The sequence below is a fragment of the Mirounga angustirostris genome, unplaced genomic scaffold (genome assembly GCF_029215605.1).
Source record: "Mirounga angustirostris isolate CCGP_5_RB_7025 unplaced genomic scaffold, mMirAng1.0.hap1 SCAF_12, whole genome shotgun sequence".
Taxonomy (NCBI): Eukaryota; Metazoa; Chordata; class Mammalia; order Carnivora; family Phocidae; genus Mirounga; species Mirounga angustirostris.
The window spans coordinates 75653940-75672380 of record NW_026991720.1 but is presented as its reverse complement, the minus strand read 5'-3'; the positions used below and the strand labels follow the sequence as shown (position 1 = coordinate 75672380).

General features: G+C 36.7%; 1 protein-coding gene across 3 annotated transcripts in view; it reads left to right on the top strand.

Moving 5' to 3' along the window:
* DMTF1 (cyclin D binding myb like transcription factor 1) overlaps positions 1-18441 on the top strand; it is a 59633-nt gene that overhangs the window by 5168 nt on the left and 36024 nt on the right. For 2 of the 3 annotated variants that reach the window (XR_010406546.1, XM_045864782.3), the window contains exons 2-7: positions 5891-6013; positions 7188-7304; positions 9050-9172; positions 13673-13767; positions 17351-17465; positions 18098-18174. Coding sequence is in view for 2 of the 3 variants with exons in the window: in XM_045864782.3 (XP_045720738.1) it covers positions 7196-7304; positions 9050-9172; positions 13673-13767; positions 17351-17465; positions 18098-18174 (519 nt within the window). In the remaining variant the exon portion in view is untranslated. The remainder of the gene's footprint in view (positions 1-5890; positions 6014-7187; positions 7305-9049; positions 9173-13672; positions 13768-17350; positions 17466-18097; positions 18175-18441) is intronic. The other variant, XM_064575332.1, reaches the window with a different exon arrangement.

Sequence of the window (18441 nt, the reverse complement as noted above, 5' to 3'; positions counted from 1 at the left end):
ACCATTAAAGGCCTACCTTAGAGATACTGCAAGTTCATTCCCAGACACTGCAATAAAGCAAAGATTGCAATAAAACAAGTCAAATGAATTTTTTTGGTTCTCAGGGCATATACAAGTTATGTTTATACTTTACTGTAGTTCATTTAAAAGCATGCAAGAACATGTCAGAACCAATGTGCGTAACTTAAATAACTGTTAAAAGATGTTATCTGAGCTATCAGCTAGTCTTAAGCGCTGATCGCAGATCACCACAACTAATATACAGTTGTTGGGTGCTTAGGGGAGGTGGCCCCCTGGGCAGTTGAAAATCCCTGTATAACTTGACTCCCCAAAAACTAATAGCTTACTATTGACCAGAAGCCTTACCAATAACAGTCAAGTAACACATATTTTGTATGTTACACATTCATATACTGTATTCTTACAATAGAGTAAACTAGAGAAAAAAAATGTAAGAAAATCCTAAGAGAAAATACATTTACAGTACTGTATTGTAAAAAATCCACATATAGGGCGCCTGGGTGGCTCAGTTGGTTAAGCGACTGCCTTCGGCTCAGGTCATGATCCTGAAGTCCCTGGATCGAGTCCCGCATCGGGCTCTCTGCTCGGCAGGGAGCCTGCTTCTCCCTCTGACCCTCCCCCCTCTCATGTGCTCTCTCTCTCTCTCATTCTCTCTGTCTCAAATAAATAAAATCTTTAAAAAAAAAAAAATCCACATATAAGTGGACACAGGCAGTTCAAACCTGTGTTGTTCAAGGGTCAACTGTAATAATGAAAAAGTTGAAAATAGTTTGAGAATTACCAAAATGTTACACAAAGTGAGCAAATGCTATTAGTAGTACCAATAGACTTGCTTAACACAGGGTTGCCGTAAACCTTAACTATATTAAAAAACTTAGTGTCTGTGAAGTGTAATAAAATGAGTTATGCCTGTATGTAGATTTAGTTGATGGAACTACCAGTCTAAGATAATCCATTGAATAAGAACTTCACATCAATACCGGAATGAAGTAGGATGAAGGATTCATTTCTTTAATTAAATTCTGTATTAAGTACCAGATCCAGAGTTGTTCTTTTGTCCTACGTTAAATAGAGTTTTCATTCGTTGGGAATTCTAAATGAAGACAAATATATTTCTCATTTAAATGTGGATGTATTTCATTATAAATCTTTTAGATCACATTTCACATGTTCTTTTCTTGATTTTATTAGTATATTGTTGCTGTTCAAGATAGCCACCAAATGATGGGTGGAAACGTGCTAAAAAGCCATTTCACCAGTTAAAATGGCTGTTAAAATTTTTTTCCTCTTATTTCTAGTTAGTATAAAAATAGTACATACGGTATAACCCTTTACAGAGAATAAAGGGAAGACCTCAGTAGGCTGATGACAGTACAAAAGAAGACTAAAAAGTTGATGTATCTTTCTGATACATTTCCCCGATAAACCAAATAAGGAACAGGTCCAGGAGCTAAGCATAGTTTCCTGTTTAATGAATTAGAATGGAAGGCAATAAAATACTCAGCTTTGTACCTTACTATCACAAGTTTATTCACCAACATTTCTTAGGCACTCTCATAGTCCTATCAGAATACAAATGTGCTTTTCTAAATAACAGCTCTCTAGACGTTACTGTAGCTAGTACTCTCACTTGCCCTGAAAACCAAACCTCATAAACGACCTGTTGTTTGTCTTGTCTCCGTACTTTGAATTCTCTACCTATTCCAATAGGGCTGCTGTCCCCAACGTACCTCAGATACGTTTAAGGCCACCAGTGTTCTCCATATTGACAGATCAAATAGTAACCTCTCCATCGTCTTACGTCTCTGTTAACACGGTTGACGACTTAATGTTCCTTGAAAAACACTCTGTGTCTCTTGATTAACACCTTAGTTTTCTTTCTGCATCACTAGCTGGTCCTTTTCAGTCTCCTTTGCTTGTTTATATATAGCTTGATTTCCACCTGTTAAAGTCTGCTCTAGAACTGGAATCTAGGCTGTCTTACCTAACCTCTCTGGGTGATACTATGTTTAAAAATTATTTGCCAGGGCTCCTGGGTGGTGCAGTGGGTTAAGCTTCTGACTTATTGGTTTCAGCTGAGGGTTATGAGATTGAGCCCCATTCGGGCTCTGTGCTCAGGTCAGTCTGCTTGAGACTTTCTCTCCTGTTTCCCTCTTCTTTTACCCTCCCCCCCAAAAATAAATAAATAAATAAATCTTTAAAAAATGTATTTGCGTGCCACTTGTTTGTCTTGATATGTCTAGTCCTTGTTGAATTCCAGCTTCTGTCAATGTGATCTCTTCGTTTGAATGCCTTACAACGTTAATCATTCATTCTAATAGTAATAAAATACATAATATATATCTGAGTGCCACCAGACTCAATCAAGCCAAAAGCCCAGGAATCAGCTTGAGATAGCTCCCCTTCCCTTTATCTCCATCTCTTCATTCAGCACATCCTGTCCACACTGCTCCAGAATATATCCTTTGTTCAGTCTCCCTCCTTTGCTGTCAACAGTCCAAACAAGAATCCTCTCGGACAACAGCTTGTCTTCATAACTTACTCACGCATTCTCCATACTGCAGTCTAAGTGATCTTTTAAAAATGTAAATTATATTCCCCAACTGAAAACTATCCAAGGAATTATAAGGCCTTGTAAGATCTACCCCTGTCTTTATCTCCAACCTTCCATTCAGCTACTCTCCTTTATGGAAAGCCTCAGCCATACTTGCTGCTGGGTTGTTTTTTTGGTTTTTGGTTTTTGGTTTTTTTCCCACAACAGGCCAAAGCAGGTCCCACGTTAGGGACTTTGCTATTAATCAGTTCGCTAGCTTGCAGTCACATGCTTTTAGTGGTGTCTCCTCATCTTGCTGAAGCACTGGAAAGTAGCCGTTAAGGTACTGTTCCGTGTTGGTAGTATGATACTATTTCTGTAAAAAGAGTATATGTAGCAAGAAGGGCTGTATTGACTTACATAAGCATTAAATAGCTGGAAGGAAGTCTGAGAAATTGGTTAACAGTTTACCTATAGAGGGAGGGGGACCCGGTGACTAGGGAACTGGAGCAGGAAGCAAACTTCACTGTATAACCACCTTTATCTTTTGAATTTTGAACTATGTAAATGTGTTACCTATTAAAAATAAATTTAAAATTAAACCAGATTAGTTTCTTAAATATTAATAAATACACTGACCTCCTAGCTCTAACTACAGTGGGGGAGACCTCAGGAAAGTGAGTCATATCTAAAGAGACAGTTTAAAAAGGGGGGGGCACAACATCCCCAGTGCCTAGAGAGTGCCTAATATATACTAGATAAGTGGTAAATATTTGTTGATTGAACAAATATGCTTGTTAATTTGACAAGCACCTTAGAATAACATTTACTAATCTCAAACATGAGTTGCCGAATTTTTAAAAAATGAACCTAGATTTCTGATTTAAAGCTACTACACTGCATAGGATTACCTGTAACCAATACAGGTTTTCAAGGATTAAATATTTTATTTCAGCTAGCTATCTCGGACTCCTTTTTTCTGGTATTATTATCTCACCATATCTCCATATTGTCTTAAATCTGTATTATTTTTTCTTAGTTTCAGATTAATTTGGGTCCTGATGAAATTGATTAAAACACTAAACTAGTGACTACTTTGCACCTATCAAATGAGCTCTTGTGCTGTTTTTTTGCTTTGTGCTTTCTTAAAAAAGAAAGGTTGCCAAGAATAGAGTTTCTGCCTCAGTGGTTTGGATATAAATTCAATCTTTCTGGAAAACAGACTGCAGTATTAATGCAGGCAGGCCAGGCCTGAGGACTCAGAGGACTACAGGACCAGCTAAGGGGGTTCTAGGCTTCCCACGGGATGGAAATAAAACGGCAGCAAGAAGTGAGAGCAGAGTTGAATGAATATATAGAAGAGAGCAGATACTGACAGATGGTCTGGGAGACTCAAAGGAAAACAGGCATGAGTCTCATCTTTGTTTGCTGGTCTAGAGTTATTATTAAGGACGGTGGTCTGGTGTACATGTCCTCGCAGGCATCCAGGAACTGGTCAAAGAAGGACTAGTGCTCAGGTGTCCTCCTCAAGTCACTTAATGGCCCTGGAGCCTGGGGTCTTGGCATCTGGGTGTTTGGAGTCTGTGGTCTTGGAAAACATTCATGAGGACCTCATCTGGCCACTCCTTAGACGTTATCAGTTGTGCTGGAAGACTTCAAAGAAATCATTAACTCCTTGACCTTTACAAGGAGGACATACATTAAGGCATGTATAAAGTGGAGGTGCAGGTCCTAGCAAAATTAGAAGCAGGAAAAGGAACAAAGAAAAAAGAATAGCTTTTTTTTTTTTTTTTTCCATGAGGTCCCTTACAGTCTCCCTGTCTCAGCGTGACTTAAGAGTTCTAAATTTTGGGACACCTGGGTGGCTCAGTTAAGTGTCTGCCTTCGGCTCAGGTCATGATCCCAGGGTCCTGGGATCGAGCCCCGCATCGGGCTCCCTGCTCAACGGGGAGTCTGCTTCTCCCCCTGCCTCTCACCCCACTCTTGTGCTCTCGCTTGTGCACTCTCTCTCTCTAATAAAATCTTTTTTTAAAAAGTTCTAAATTTTGTCATATTCTTTTATGTAATAATTTCCATTAATTAATACTGTTTAAGGAAATAGAGTGTATAAATGTTTCAGTATGTTTTAAGGAAATGAAAAATTTGGAACAATACAAATGTCCAGTGATAGGGCAGTTATTAAATAATGTCATGTTTTTTATGTGGTGTAAGTTTTACGTGATACCGAAAACTTCAGTTAGATAACCTAGCTTGGTTTCATTATACTTTTTAATATGAATAAACTCTAAAAAGCAGGATATAAATTGCTTATACACTGTAGTGTATACACATTTATAAACACACACACACACAGCAAAGAGTGAACTCTGCTTTTGGTAAGTTTATGGATGAGTTTTTTTAACATTGAATTTCTCCATCTTCTGCAATATTACTAAACAGCCTTTTGAGAAAATTTAATGGATTAGAAATAAGAACAACATGAAATCTAATAGCTGACTGGAGGTTTCTCTAGCAGGATCTGTACCTTTTCACTGCAGACTTATTTATGTATAGCAATTCTCAAAATATAACCATCCTGGAGAGAGGCGTTCTCATTAGAACACTGCTAAAATGGAAATTTCAGCTGTTAGCTTTTGCTGAAATACCCCTTAAATCTCAAATTGTGTTGAACTTTTTGATTCTTTGGATGACCCTTTGGGATTATAATGAGTTTATTGAAAGAAACCTTTAAAAAACACTTGTGATTTTGTAAGTTTCACATTGGATTCAGGAGCTTGCTTATAATTTATCTTTTCTGGCTCAATTGTTTAGGGTTTCTTTTTTTTCCCACAGATCCGGAGGCAGATATGATACAGTTTTTAATGCTTTAAGATGAAATACTGTATTATGTATAAGGAGGTGTTAGTAAATTACATAAAGAAAAAAATACAGTTACTGGTAGTATTTGTGGTACTCTACACCCTGGGTTAGGTTGCATGTACTCTCTGCAGTTCAAAGAGCCATAGCACAGTTGAACCTCTTTTTTTTTCCTGAGAATATTTGCCTGTTGAGGGACAACTTGGGTTGAGAATCTGCCTATAAACTACTTTATGTTCATATTTGGAAATAATGTACTAACTTAATAGGTACAAGATCTCATTTCTGCCTTTCATTGGGGAATACTTTCAAAGGCTGATTTGATTTCTAAAAGGTCTATTTAGAAAAGAATTCTGGTTTTTGTCTTTCTTTTCCTAGTTGAGACATCACAGAGGCTTGAGGCTAGAGTGTCATGAACGTACCAGCAGAACATGATTGTTCTTATTGAAACCTTATTGTGTAATGCTGTTACTTTTTCAGAGTGTTGCAGAGGTAGGAATATGGGAGAGAAGCAGTCTGGATAACATGAAAGTGATGCTGGTGTCTAAGGGAAGGCGACTCGATTCTTTGGGAAGGGCTATACCTGATCCATCTATTTTCTAGGTAAGCCTGCGTTTGTTCCAAGGACTTCACCTGTGTTTTGCAAATTTTGGTGATAACTAGATCATGATTTCTATTTATCTTTAATTTGGGGAATTTCATCTTTATTATTGTAAAATGACTGTTGTCCATTAAAACAGTAATTTGTATAGTAAAACCTGAGTGAATCATTGGATCTTCACCATGTGAATGTCAATAGATTTTAAGTTTTTCTGCCAAGGGAAAATGCACTTGAATAAATGGTAAATACGTGAACAGACTAATATGCTGTGTATAGGAGCCAAATAAATACTGAGTGATTAGTATACATTAAGGCTTATGGACTCTATTAGTTAGTTGGTAAAAAGTATGTGGATAAGACCAAAATTGAGTACTGAGGGAAAAACTTAGTTGAACATTATAAGGTACACCCCAAAGACTTCAACCAGGCTCTTGATTTTAATTCAGTACATTTCCTCCTGTCAACCATGAGGTATTGTATTGTGAGACTCTGATCATTCGGTTTGTCTGAACAAGAGGAAAATAATGTATGTGTAAAATAGCAGGTAAAGGCACTTTAAACAAAATCACTTCTCTATTCCAAAAGAAGGCCTACCTCCATATCCATTTAAAACAGTTTGGTCAGTGATGGATGTATGCGCTTATTTAATATCATGGAAAAAACGTCATGAGGGTAATTCCATTGTGTTCTTAGTTTTCAGATAATAATAGAGCTTAAATACTTGTAAAAAGTGTTTTGGAGAAATAATTATTAGATTTATCTTAGATTTCTAAGTTTCAAGGTTTAATGAATCTTCTGAATCAGAAGTTAAACACCTATTTGAATATATCTCAGAATTGCCAATAAATAGTGGTGAGAGTTTTGCTAATAAGATGTAATATTTTATGGATAAGACAACTTGGAACAGTCATTTTCATCGGATGTGGTAAAACCAAGTCTATTTAAAAAATAAATGCCATAGGTTTTTAATTAGAGAAGTCAGATTCTTGCAGATTATTACATCTCATTCTAAATAATGGGTATAACCTTTTGAAAGACAATTTTTGAAGCTAAACTGTCACTGCACTTGAGCTGGTATAAATTGTGGGGGTTTTTTGTGGGGAGGAGGGGGAAGTTGGAGGCTACTTTATGTTCATATTTGGAAATAATGTTTTAAATCTGAAATCTGTTCTACAGATTTGAGTATGAGCACAGTTGAAGAGGATTCTGACACAGTAACAGTAGAAACTGTGAACTCTGTGACTTTGACTCAGGACACAGACGGGAACCTCATTCTTCATTGCCCTCAGAATGGTAGGAGAACTTTCTGGCATAGAATTGTGGATCTTTTTGAATTTTTGGATTTCATGTCACCTTTGATCCCTTTTACCCAGATAGACAGTTGAGGCTAGGACAGTAGAAAAGGGGGTTATCTCTTTGGATCATGAATTAACCTTAATTTATATTTTTATTTTTTTAATATACCTTTGTATTTTTAAAATTTACCATAAATTTGAACTTTGAATCTCATAGCTACAATCTATTGCACCTACAAAGATGATGATTAATTAAGTAATATACTTCCTTTTTGATATCATTTGGTGCCTGCAATGTATGTAGTACATTAGAAAATATAGTAGTCCTGCCAATTTTTTTGCTAGTCTGTTAGAGGATTTTACATGAATCTTTGAATAAGATTTAATGTGATTATCTGTAATCAATTAAGATTTCATAGCTTTGAGGCTTGTGATTTTGTTGTCACTTCTCCACCTATTCCTTATTTGTATTTGCTTTTTATTTTGCTTTAAATTTATCTTTGCTTAACCTAGGTTTTATCTTCTTTTCTCTCATTCAGTACTTAATTTCTGGTTATTTTATTCAAACTTGGGATTTTAACTACCACCTACCTATTAAAATGATTCAAACTTCTTTTTTCTGAATTCTTTGTGTTTCTCATAGACACCTTAAATTTCACATGTTCCAAACTGAATTCTTTTACAAAATTCCCAGACCCAGTTCTCTTTCTCAGTCAGTTTCATTACTTAGTAACCCAGATCATAAATGTGGGTAGGAATAAACCCTTCTCTCATCTCCTACGTTCATTCCATCATGAAAACTTGTTGATGGTATTTTGTTTCTTGAGTCCATTGCTTCCTTTGTCTCAAGTCCCGCTTTCTCAGATCAGAGTCTCATTTCTCACTTGGGAGGCCCTAGTAGCCTTTCAACGCATCTCCCAACCTGAATTCATCTTTCAAACTGCTGATGACCTTGCTTATGATACTCAGTAGTGTAGGAAGGTTGGTTTGTTTGTTCTGTTAAGTGTCCTGTGGTTTGTACAGTACAGAGATGGATATCTTCTCCACTTTCCTTCCAGCCTCACTTCCTGCCACATTGCATATATCTGTGTCCCAGCGAGTCACAGCTGGCTTTTTTTCCTTCCATACCTTAAGCTTTTCATACCTCACTGTCACTGCAAATAATTATTCCTAGTGCCAGTAATGATCATTACCCCTGGCATCTGTTCATTCAAGTTCTTTCCAATTTAAGATACCTTCTCCAGGAAACCTTCCTTCACCCAGAGTCTAAATTAGATGCCTCTCCCCTCATTCCACCTGCATAGCTCTTAAAACACTATTGTGAAATGGGTGCTTTAGTCATCTCCACTACCCTGTGAGTTCCTGGACAGAGAAGAGTATCTGTCATTGTTCTGTTCCCAGCACTCAGAACATAGTGGGCATTCAGTAAATATTTGTGAGTGATTTAAATAACCAGCCCTTGTCTTAATATGTGAAATATTTGGAAAGACAGGTAATTAGTAGCACAGAAGTGTGATGTTTAAAAAGTGGCGCCTCTCTTCTCATAGTTGTTGTCAGAAGCAGAGGAGCTGAGGTTCTGCACGGGGGACAGAGAAGGCGATGCCGTTTGGGGTCCTCCTTGCACAATTGGGTTAACTAAGCAAATTGATAAGAAGATTGTCTTACAGTTACTTGTTGGAAGATTGTGGGTTTTCCTCATTGGTTTGAAGATTTTGAGATTTTTGTTCTATTTTGTTTCATTAGAAGCTGATGAAATAGACTCAGAAGATAGTACTGAACCTCCACATAAAAGGCTTTGTCTGTCTTCTGAGGATGATCAGAGTATCGATGGTTCTACTCCTTGCATATCAGTTGTTGCACTGCCACGTAAGTCATTATGTGTTCAGAACAGAGGTCCCTTCTGAAATCACAGTGTAGCTTGGGAGACATGGAATTGGCATTCCAAGGTTGACTTAGACCCATTATTTTTCTCTTCTTTGAGTCAAAAGAACTCTCAACTAATACTTAATGAGTGGGCGTGGCTCTGAATGCTTCTACATATATTGCCTGTTTTGATCTTCTCAGCCTTTTTTTCTTTTTAATTGTTGTCGTCCTCCCTGCCCCAAACTTTTTTAGATGTTTTCTCCTGATCGTGCGCTCCCCCATGAAATGGTAATACCACAGACACACTGTTTTTTTTTTTAACGTACTGTATATGTGTATTGTTTTATTAATGAGAATGCTTTCTTTCACCTACACCTCATCCAGAAGCATGTGTACCCTCATTGAGAAGGCATGCTGTAGAGTAGGTATTATGATCCCTGTTTTATAATGAGGAAACTAAGGCACAGAGAGGTACGAGAACGTGTCTAACGTCATACCCAGGCGTTCTGGTTCTTGAGAACTTTAATTTTGCTCTCAGCATTGAGCAAAATCACATCTTCATCCAGTTGGAAAAAATGAAGATTAGGTTTTCATCATGGCAAACCTTGTCTTCACAAGTAGACATGCACATTTTGTGTAGAGTATATTGCTTATTCAATTGAATAGAAAAGAAACCATAAAATATCCGTTTACTGTGAGACTTTATTCAAAGACATTGTTAACGTTAATATTACTAATATTGCTTCCAGTGGCATATATAAACATATCCTATTTCTGGTTAAATGAGCTTTTCCTTCTAGTGGTGGTTCATATGATTTTTAAACTCCTAATTTGACCATCATAGCTGTGATCCACTCTTAAAACTCGATTCACCTGTCTGTACAGATACAATCCTATATGGGCATTTACTAAGCTAGAATTTTTTAAAACTCATATATAATTAACCTGTAACATTATATTAGTCTCAGGTGCACAACATAATAATTTGGTATACGTATATGTTGTGAAATGAACATAACAATTCTAGTTAATATCTAGTCACCACACATGGTTACAGCTTTTTCTCTTGTGATGAGAACTTCCAAGATCTACTCTATTAACAATTTCCAAATATACCATAGAGTATTATTATCTATAGTTACCACATCCCCAGGACATAAAATGAAACAAAAATATTTATTTTACTAAGCCAGGGATTAGTAAGGGATTATTTTCACATAAATTATGACTGGTTAATTCATTTGGTTAAAGTTGACTACATTGGTCACAATCACAGGTTCAAACTATACTTGATATTTTGTTCTATTTTATGGTGTTAGACTGAATCCTTAACACACTCACTCACTTAACTGGGTAGGATAATTTGGATGTGCTGACCTAAAAGCACCTGAGCTGCTTGATGTGGGGTCATAGCATCATCACATTTGGAGGACATTCTGGAGCCTAACATTTACAGTAAGACTAAATTTATGAAACATGGGCTTAAAGTATGGTTCTCTAAATTGGTAAAAAAAAAAAAAAAAAAAGTATGTTGATAAAATCAACTTAGGAAAACTTCTCCATTAAAAAAAAGTCACATAAAAACATGAAGTCCTGTGTCCGTCACCATCATCGGGGACTGACTGAATGGGCAGGTCATTATTTGTTGGACTTCAGGGAAGTAAATATTATTAGCTCTTAAAGATTTAACTTCAAATTTAATTTTAATATTCAAGTTTTCATTACATGCTTTATAAAACTGATAAAAATTTATCTATCTGATCCTTAAAAATCCTCTTAAGTCTCATGTTAATCATTCTAGATCACTTACCACTTCTTACTGCGATTACCTACCACCACATTTACTCCATTTCCTATTCACAGAACTCTTGGTGATTATTCATTTAGATGACTGTTGGAATATCTTAGCCTCTTCTACCTTTTGTTCTCCATACTACCTTGTTTATTACTCCCACTGCCTCCTTTGCTGTCACCTATTAACTGGAGTCCGTTTGTGATCTACTTCCAGCACTACATCCTATGTTTCCAGGTTACTTTCTCTAATACTCTTGAATGTTTGCAGTCCTTTGCCCACTAGGACCCACTGATCTTACCACTTTTGCATTATTCTTTTCCACTTGTATCTTTTGTTTCCTCCCTACCCACTTTGTTTTGTGGTTAATCATTATAATCCCTCTTGCATTTACCCTCACATCCTTTTTTCCTTCTTTCACTTCATTGTCCTTCAGTGAAACCACAACCACCTAACAGTGGTTAAATCTGTCTGGCTGTTTATGTCTGTACTGGCACAGCTAATTGCAAAACAGCACAAGCAAGCTAAGTGATCTTACTTTAAATTCATGATGAGTAGCTTGAAGTGGGCTCATACTGTTGCCTGCCAGTCACGCCACACCTACCAAATGGATGTTTTTTTCTCCCGCTCAGAGATGACTGTTTCAAACATGCCTGAAACCTCTAGTATTTTCTCCACCTTTGTTACTCTTGGCGGATAACCTTGCTTCTACTTACTGAGAAAACTAAGGTAGTCCGAACAAGTTTCTGCAAGTTTCCACTACTACAAATACACACCCACGTGTAGCCATGTCCATACATTCTGTCTTTTCTTCTAGCTATGGCCAGCCCTTCGCTTTACTACCTACCCAGGGACACTGTCGCAGCATTTCTTTCCCTTCTTCTGCTGAATCATCAGTTTTTTGTTCTCTACTGGATCATTCCCATCAGCATTGCAAACATACTATAATGTCTTCTTTAAAATAAAATGTCCCTGGGATGCCTGGGTGGCTCAGTCGGTTATGCGTCTGCCTTCAGCTCAGGTCATGATCCCGGGGTCCTGGGATCAAGTCCCAGGTTCGCCTCCCTGCTCAGCGGGGAGCCTCCTGCTCCCCCTGCTTGTGCGCTCTCTCTCTCTTTCTCGGTCACAAATAAATAAAATCTTTAAATAAAATAAAATAAAAAGTCCCATTAGCCCCCTTTGGGCTCCCATCTAACTTCTTTCCTTTAGAGCAGAATACTTCAAAAAAAAAAAAAAAAAGAACTGATAGGCCTGATAGGCCTACCTCTATTTCTTCCTCCATTCTTCCTAAACCCACTCCAGTCAGGGTTTCATCTCTTACCACTTCACCAAAACTGTTCTTCCCAGATCTCCAGAGACTATCTTGTTGCTAAGTCTAGTAGTGATTTTTGTTTGTTTGTTTCATTCTTTTTCTTTACTTAATCTAGTCACAATTTCTGACAATATTTATCACTCTGTCTTCTCTAGAACATTTTGTCATTTGGTCTCCAGGGAACACATTCCTCTAATTTTTTTTTTTTCTACCTTACTGTCTGCGCCTTCGGAGTCTCTTATGCTAACCTGTTCACATCTCCCCGGGCTCTTAATTGGAGTAGTCCAGGACTCAGTTCTTAGGCTGCTTCTGTTTCGTTTTCTCTCACTCCCTAGAATTCATTGTTTTAAATCCTATCTCAGGTGATGATGCCCAGATTTATTCCAGTCCAGACTTGCTCTTAATTCTAGATGTTTAACCTCAAACGAGTGTGTTAAAACCAAGCTCCTGAAATTTCTTAAATTCTAACATTTGCTTCTTCTGCAGTCTTCCTCATTTCATTAATGGCAGGTACATTCTTCCAGTAGTGCAGATTTTTAAAACTTCAGTAACATCCTGGACTTTTCAGTTTCTTTCATATTTGGTTTATCCACAAATCCTGTTGGTTCCCAAGTCAAGGTATATCCACAATTTGAACTACTCGTCACCTCCACTTGCCTTTGGCCCTGGTCCAAGTCACTGACTTCTCTTACCTGGATTATTGAATGAGCTTCTTAACCGGTTTCACTACAGCCCTTCCTGCCCTTCAGACTGTTGTCTCCTTAGGAGCCAGTGATCCCATTAAAATAAAAAAAAAGTCAGATTATGTCACTCTGAGTCTTCCAATGGTTTCCTATGTGAGCATTAAAGCCAAAGTCTTTACATTGGCCTTCAAGTCCCCACACAGTATCTTAATGTTCTTGTTCAGTCTTCTCTGGTCACTCTGCCCTCCTTGGCATTCCTTTGGACAGTCCATGTGTGCCCCTGTCTCAGAGTCTCTGCCCTTGGCTTCTGCATGAAGTGTTCTTCCTCAGGATGCCTGTGTGACTAGCTCCCTTTGTCACTTGGGTCCAAATCTTGGTTACTTTTCCTGGTCCTCCCCTCCCCCAATACGTTCCCTTTTCTGCTTTATTTTTTCTCACTGTTTATCAACATCCAACATACTATGTCCATTTTGTGTCTTCCTCACTAGAATATAAGCACCATGAAGGCAGGACTTTGTTTCATTTGCTTACTGCTGTCTTCCCATCACCCAACGCAATACCTAGTATGTATTAGGTACACAATTTTTGTTAAGCATATATGGCAAGGAATGTGTTAGGAAATTAGATGGTCACGTATTTTTTTCCAAGGATTTTTTTTTTTTTTATAATTAGAACTTGCATTTATTCTGCAGTTGAATTGTTCTTTTTTCTTGAAGTTTCAGAAAATGATCAGAGCTTTGAGGTGACCATGACTGCAACCACAGAAGTGGCAGATGATGAGATTACTGAGGGAACTGTGACACAGATCCAGGTATAGTGAGTCTTTTTACTGACCGCAAGAGGATTATCCTTAACACATACCTTAGGTGATAAAATGATGAGAACATAATTTGTCTGACAAAGGACAGAATTGAGGTAAGATTTATTATTTTCATTCAGGTTTCCAGTCCCCACTTATATGAATCTCAGAATAGTAGGCAAAGATAGAGTTTGAAAATTCATTCCCTGTAGAGTGGTTCACATCTGTTGAAACAGATGGTGCACGTGCATTCTTTAGCTGCGTGGAATGATCTCACCTGAGCTATTAAATAACTTTAAATTTATCTTACCAGTTATATAAGATATTGATCTAAGGCTTTTGAAGTGTTACCCAGCAGTATCTCTAATGACTGATTTAGAAGGGCTACATATGTGCTCTGTTCTAATATGAATGGAAGCTATTCGTTTCACATAGATATTAATTATAACAGTTGTAGTCCCTTTTGGTGCCTCTAGGACTAAGATACCTTTTACCCTGGGTTAAGTGATTGGGTAACAAGCAGGGCTTACTGCTTTCCTTCCATGTGAACTTCTTTGTCTCGTACGAGTTATTTCTGCCAAATGTAATCAGAATTCTTTGCTCTTTTAGATAGCCTGGAGCTTAAATTTTACTTTTAAGTTTTTGTCTGGCTGATTGTGCCTTTCTTTTTAGTATCTTGTCCTTTTGCTTCATTTCTTTATTTAATAGCATATTTTTGAAGTAGATAATAAAGACATTATGTCATTATTTTTCCAATGACCCTTCAGTTAAGTGTAAGAGTTACGAGTTGATGTATAACATCAAGGACTAAGGAAATCTCAGGTGGGTGCACTGTGAACGTTTTTCAACAGGGAGCTTTACAGTGGTTCCAGAATGACAGGATTTCTAGAGGAGTGAGTCTTTCATGAAGTCAAACTTCAAACAGTTTTGAGTCTGCCTAGAGATCCTTATCATCTACTCTTGGATTTCAGAGAGTGATCTGGACAGGAATTTCTTCCAAGTCCTCTGAAGCCATAGAGCACATTCTTCAAAACGGGGCTTGTCAAAGTCATTTCCAATTCAAAGACTGTATAGTCTCACTTCAATTTCGTTTTCAGCACAGTAAAAATAGCTGTGTATATATATGTGTGTGTGATTTGGTTTACAACCTACTTGTTAAAAGACTGGGCAATGGCAGTGTGAGTTAGACAGATTATAGGGTTGTTTTGTTTGGGTTATTTCTTAAGAGTTAATGAGTTATAATTTGATATTAGCCTCTTGGTTTGTAATTGCCATTTTAGTGAATGAAAAACGTTTAATAATTTCTAATATTTGTTTCATAAAAATACCATTAGGTTGTGAGTGAAAGCATAGTTCAAAGTTCAGAACTAGCCTGTTTTTTGCCATGTCCTGTGTCAAAGCCGGTGTAACTATTTCACGTATTGCTGTAGTTAATGTACCATCCCATTTCAGCATTGGAACTAGCTGGAAAATAATTAGAAACCAAAAAATTTGCCAATATTTATAGTGCTTTGTGGTTGCAAGAGGTATTTAGTGGGTGAAATATGTAGATTTCCAAGTCTGTGTATGTTACAGACATAAAACCCTGCACAACCAAACCAACTCAGAAAGGCTGCAGTTCAAAAACAGCAGCATACTAAATATATCTGAGTAATTTTAAAAAATGTATATATAAAGTAGTGAAAAATGGGGGTAAAATACTGTAAAACTTCATAATATCTATATACTAAGTATAATTAGACATCCTTTGAGGTACCTAAGTCTTCTGCTATACTCAATTCATTTGCTATGGAAGGTTTTAAGTTTTACTGCTAAAATTTAATAATTGTTGGCTTCATTTGATGGCTATTTACATGTTTACCATTTACATGTTTACTCTTTATAAGTAATAATTGTATTTCTTCATCAGGGTAATTTGAAAGAGAAGGCATTAGGTGTTTGCCCAAAAATAGCAGTTAATCAGCATGACAAGTGTATTCCTAAGGTTCACAGAGTGGGCTGTATATTTAGACTCACTTTGGGAAATGGTGATTTTATTCTTTTAACCAGCTGATTAATACGTAAGAGAAGGTCACCTCAGGAAAGTATTTTCTACATTACATTTCTTAACAATGGGTATTGTTTGTATCAGGGTCTTTTCACAGCAATCTATCACCCTTAATGAATAACCTCAGTGTCAAATCTTAGTTGGGTTGTTCAGAATACAAGAGGCCTTAGACATTGTCCTGCTATCTCCGTTCTCACCTTTATAAAGGTAGCTTCTTGATCTTTAAAACAAAAAAATCTAAAATGTATGATACATAAACATAGGGTGACAAAACTTTTCATACTTATTCCAGTGACTCTAGCTTTTTGTCCGTGGATTTAAGAAAAGTGCTTTCTTAAATACAACATACTCATTACTCCCAGATAAAAAAATAACATAGGTAACAGTAGAAACGTGGCTTTCCTCCTCATTGTGCTTGGGTTGTTCACTGACAGCTTCTCTCTTCCCAAGCATGATGATTTCAGTTCTTCTTGAAATTAGAAATTCAGTTTCTGCCTATTCAAGGAATAGTCCAGTGTCTGTTAGGACTTAACCTCCAGCCAGTGACATAGCTTAGTTGATCCAGTCCGGAGATTGAACTGAGTTGAGTGGTCACTAGGCATGTGACTGTCCTCCTGGTCTGCCTATGATAGATGGGTTTGTCCCTGAAATGGTAGCCCTGTTGCCACATCTTCCTTACTGACACTATAGCTGTCTTTAGCCCAAGGCCAGCTCTCTTAAGCGGTTTTGTTCCTGCAGAATTTGCTAGATCAGGTATATCTGTAATTGAAAATGTACCTGGTGTGATCATTGCATAGATATACTAAAAGCCACTGAATTGTGTACTTTAAAGGGTGAGCTTTATGGTGTGTTAATTATATCTCAGTAAAGCTGTTGGTTTTTAACTGCACATTTCTCAGTAAAGACTACTTTAGCTGCAATAATACTAAAAAGTGGTAACATAGTTCTTTGAGAAGAAGGTACATTGATGAGGTTAGGAATTAGTTCTAGAGGTTGGCTAAAACAAACTTGCCAATAAACAATAAGGAGACCGTGATTTTGCTGTGTCTTTTGATTTGGTCTATTAATCCTTTAAATTTAGCAAGAGATTACATTACAGATGACTGTATATTTTTGCAGCAAACTACCTATAAGGACCTGAACGATCATGACAGTCAAACGAAGCATTTCCATTTTATTATATGTATGAGCTCATTTTACATATGTAAATAAACAGATAGCTTTAGATACCCTATATTGATTTAAGTACTTAATGGAACCTTAGCTATTATTCTGTAAAATTCAGGCCACTAGTGCAGAGTTAACTTGCTTAAATGAAAGTCATATTTTGTTAATGCAGGCAGTTTTGTTTTCATACTGTCATAATAAAAACAGCAAAAAAGTACTTGTTTTTCTATAAACTGAATGTATTTTTACTATATCTAAAGCAAATGAATTCCATAGATTACATTAGTGTTGCAGACAAAGATGAATCAGGTTGTATTAAATCAAGCTGTACTTGTTTGTTTTTTTCTTTTTTTTTTTTTTTTTTACCTTTACCTCTTCAAGATTCTACAGAATGAGCAACTAGATGAAATATCTTCCTTGGGTAATGAGGAAGTTTCAGCAGTTAGCCAAGCATGGTTTACAACTAAAGAAGATAAGGATTCTCTGACCAACAAAGGTAAGATAAAATGTGAATTTTAGTGTCCATTGGGGGGAAAAAAAAAGTGGGAGGTAAGAAGAACTTGTAGTCATCAGGATTTTGAGGACTTCATAATTGTGATTGAGTGAGTTAACAATATTTGAGTTTTTGTAATTGATTAACTTTGGCTCTGAATGAGACCATGAAACCAGCGTTTGTTTTTTAATAATTAATCATAATTTCTCTGAGATGCAGTAATTTATAAACAGATGCACAGTGGTGGCATTTAAAAGAAAGTACAGTTACTGCACGTGGGAGTGGGAAGTCAAGTCTTTTCAGAGCTCTAACTTTGGTCTGATAAGCGGCTTAGAGGTTTAAAGTGTTTATAGTGCTACGGAGTTCATCAGGATTGGTAGGGAGCTGCTACAAGAAAGTCGGGGGTGTGCGTACAGCACTCTGAAGTTAAGAAAAGGAATTGTTTTCAACCACTGCATAGTAAATACTCATTATGAATATATTATTCACTTGGTATCCAACATATTATGTTTACCTTGGAATTTAGCTACATTTTATTCCCACAGATAATTTATTTAATCACAAAGCATATCTGAAGTATTTTATTCCTCTTGAGGGATAACATTTTCTATAACATTATTTCTTTTCCTTTAAAGGACATAAATGGAAACAGGGGATGTGGTCTAAGGAAGAAATTGATATTTTGATGAACAATATTGAACGCTATCTAAAGGTATTTTATGGCATAATTTTTTGTTTCACAAATTTTTTCATTGCCAATTGCAAAAATTATCAAAGCATCATTGTATGTACTTTACAAGGAGCTTTCCAGTAATTTTTGTAATGGTTGATTGGTTAATATGTCATAGCTTCATAATTCTAAGGTATATGATTACAGTATATTTTTAAACAAATTTTGAATTCTTTTTTTTTTTTTTTTTTAAGATTTTATTTATTTGACAGAGAGAGACAGTGAGAGAGGGAACACAGCAGGGGGAGT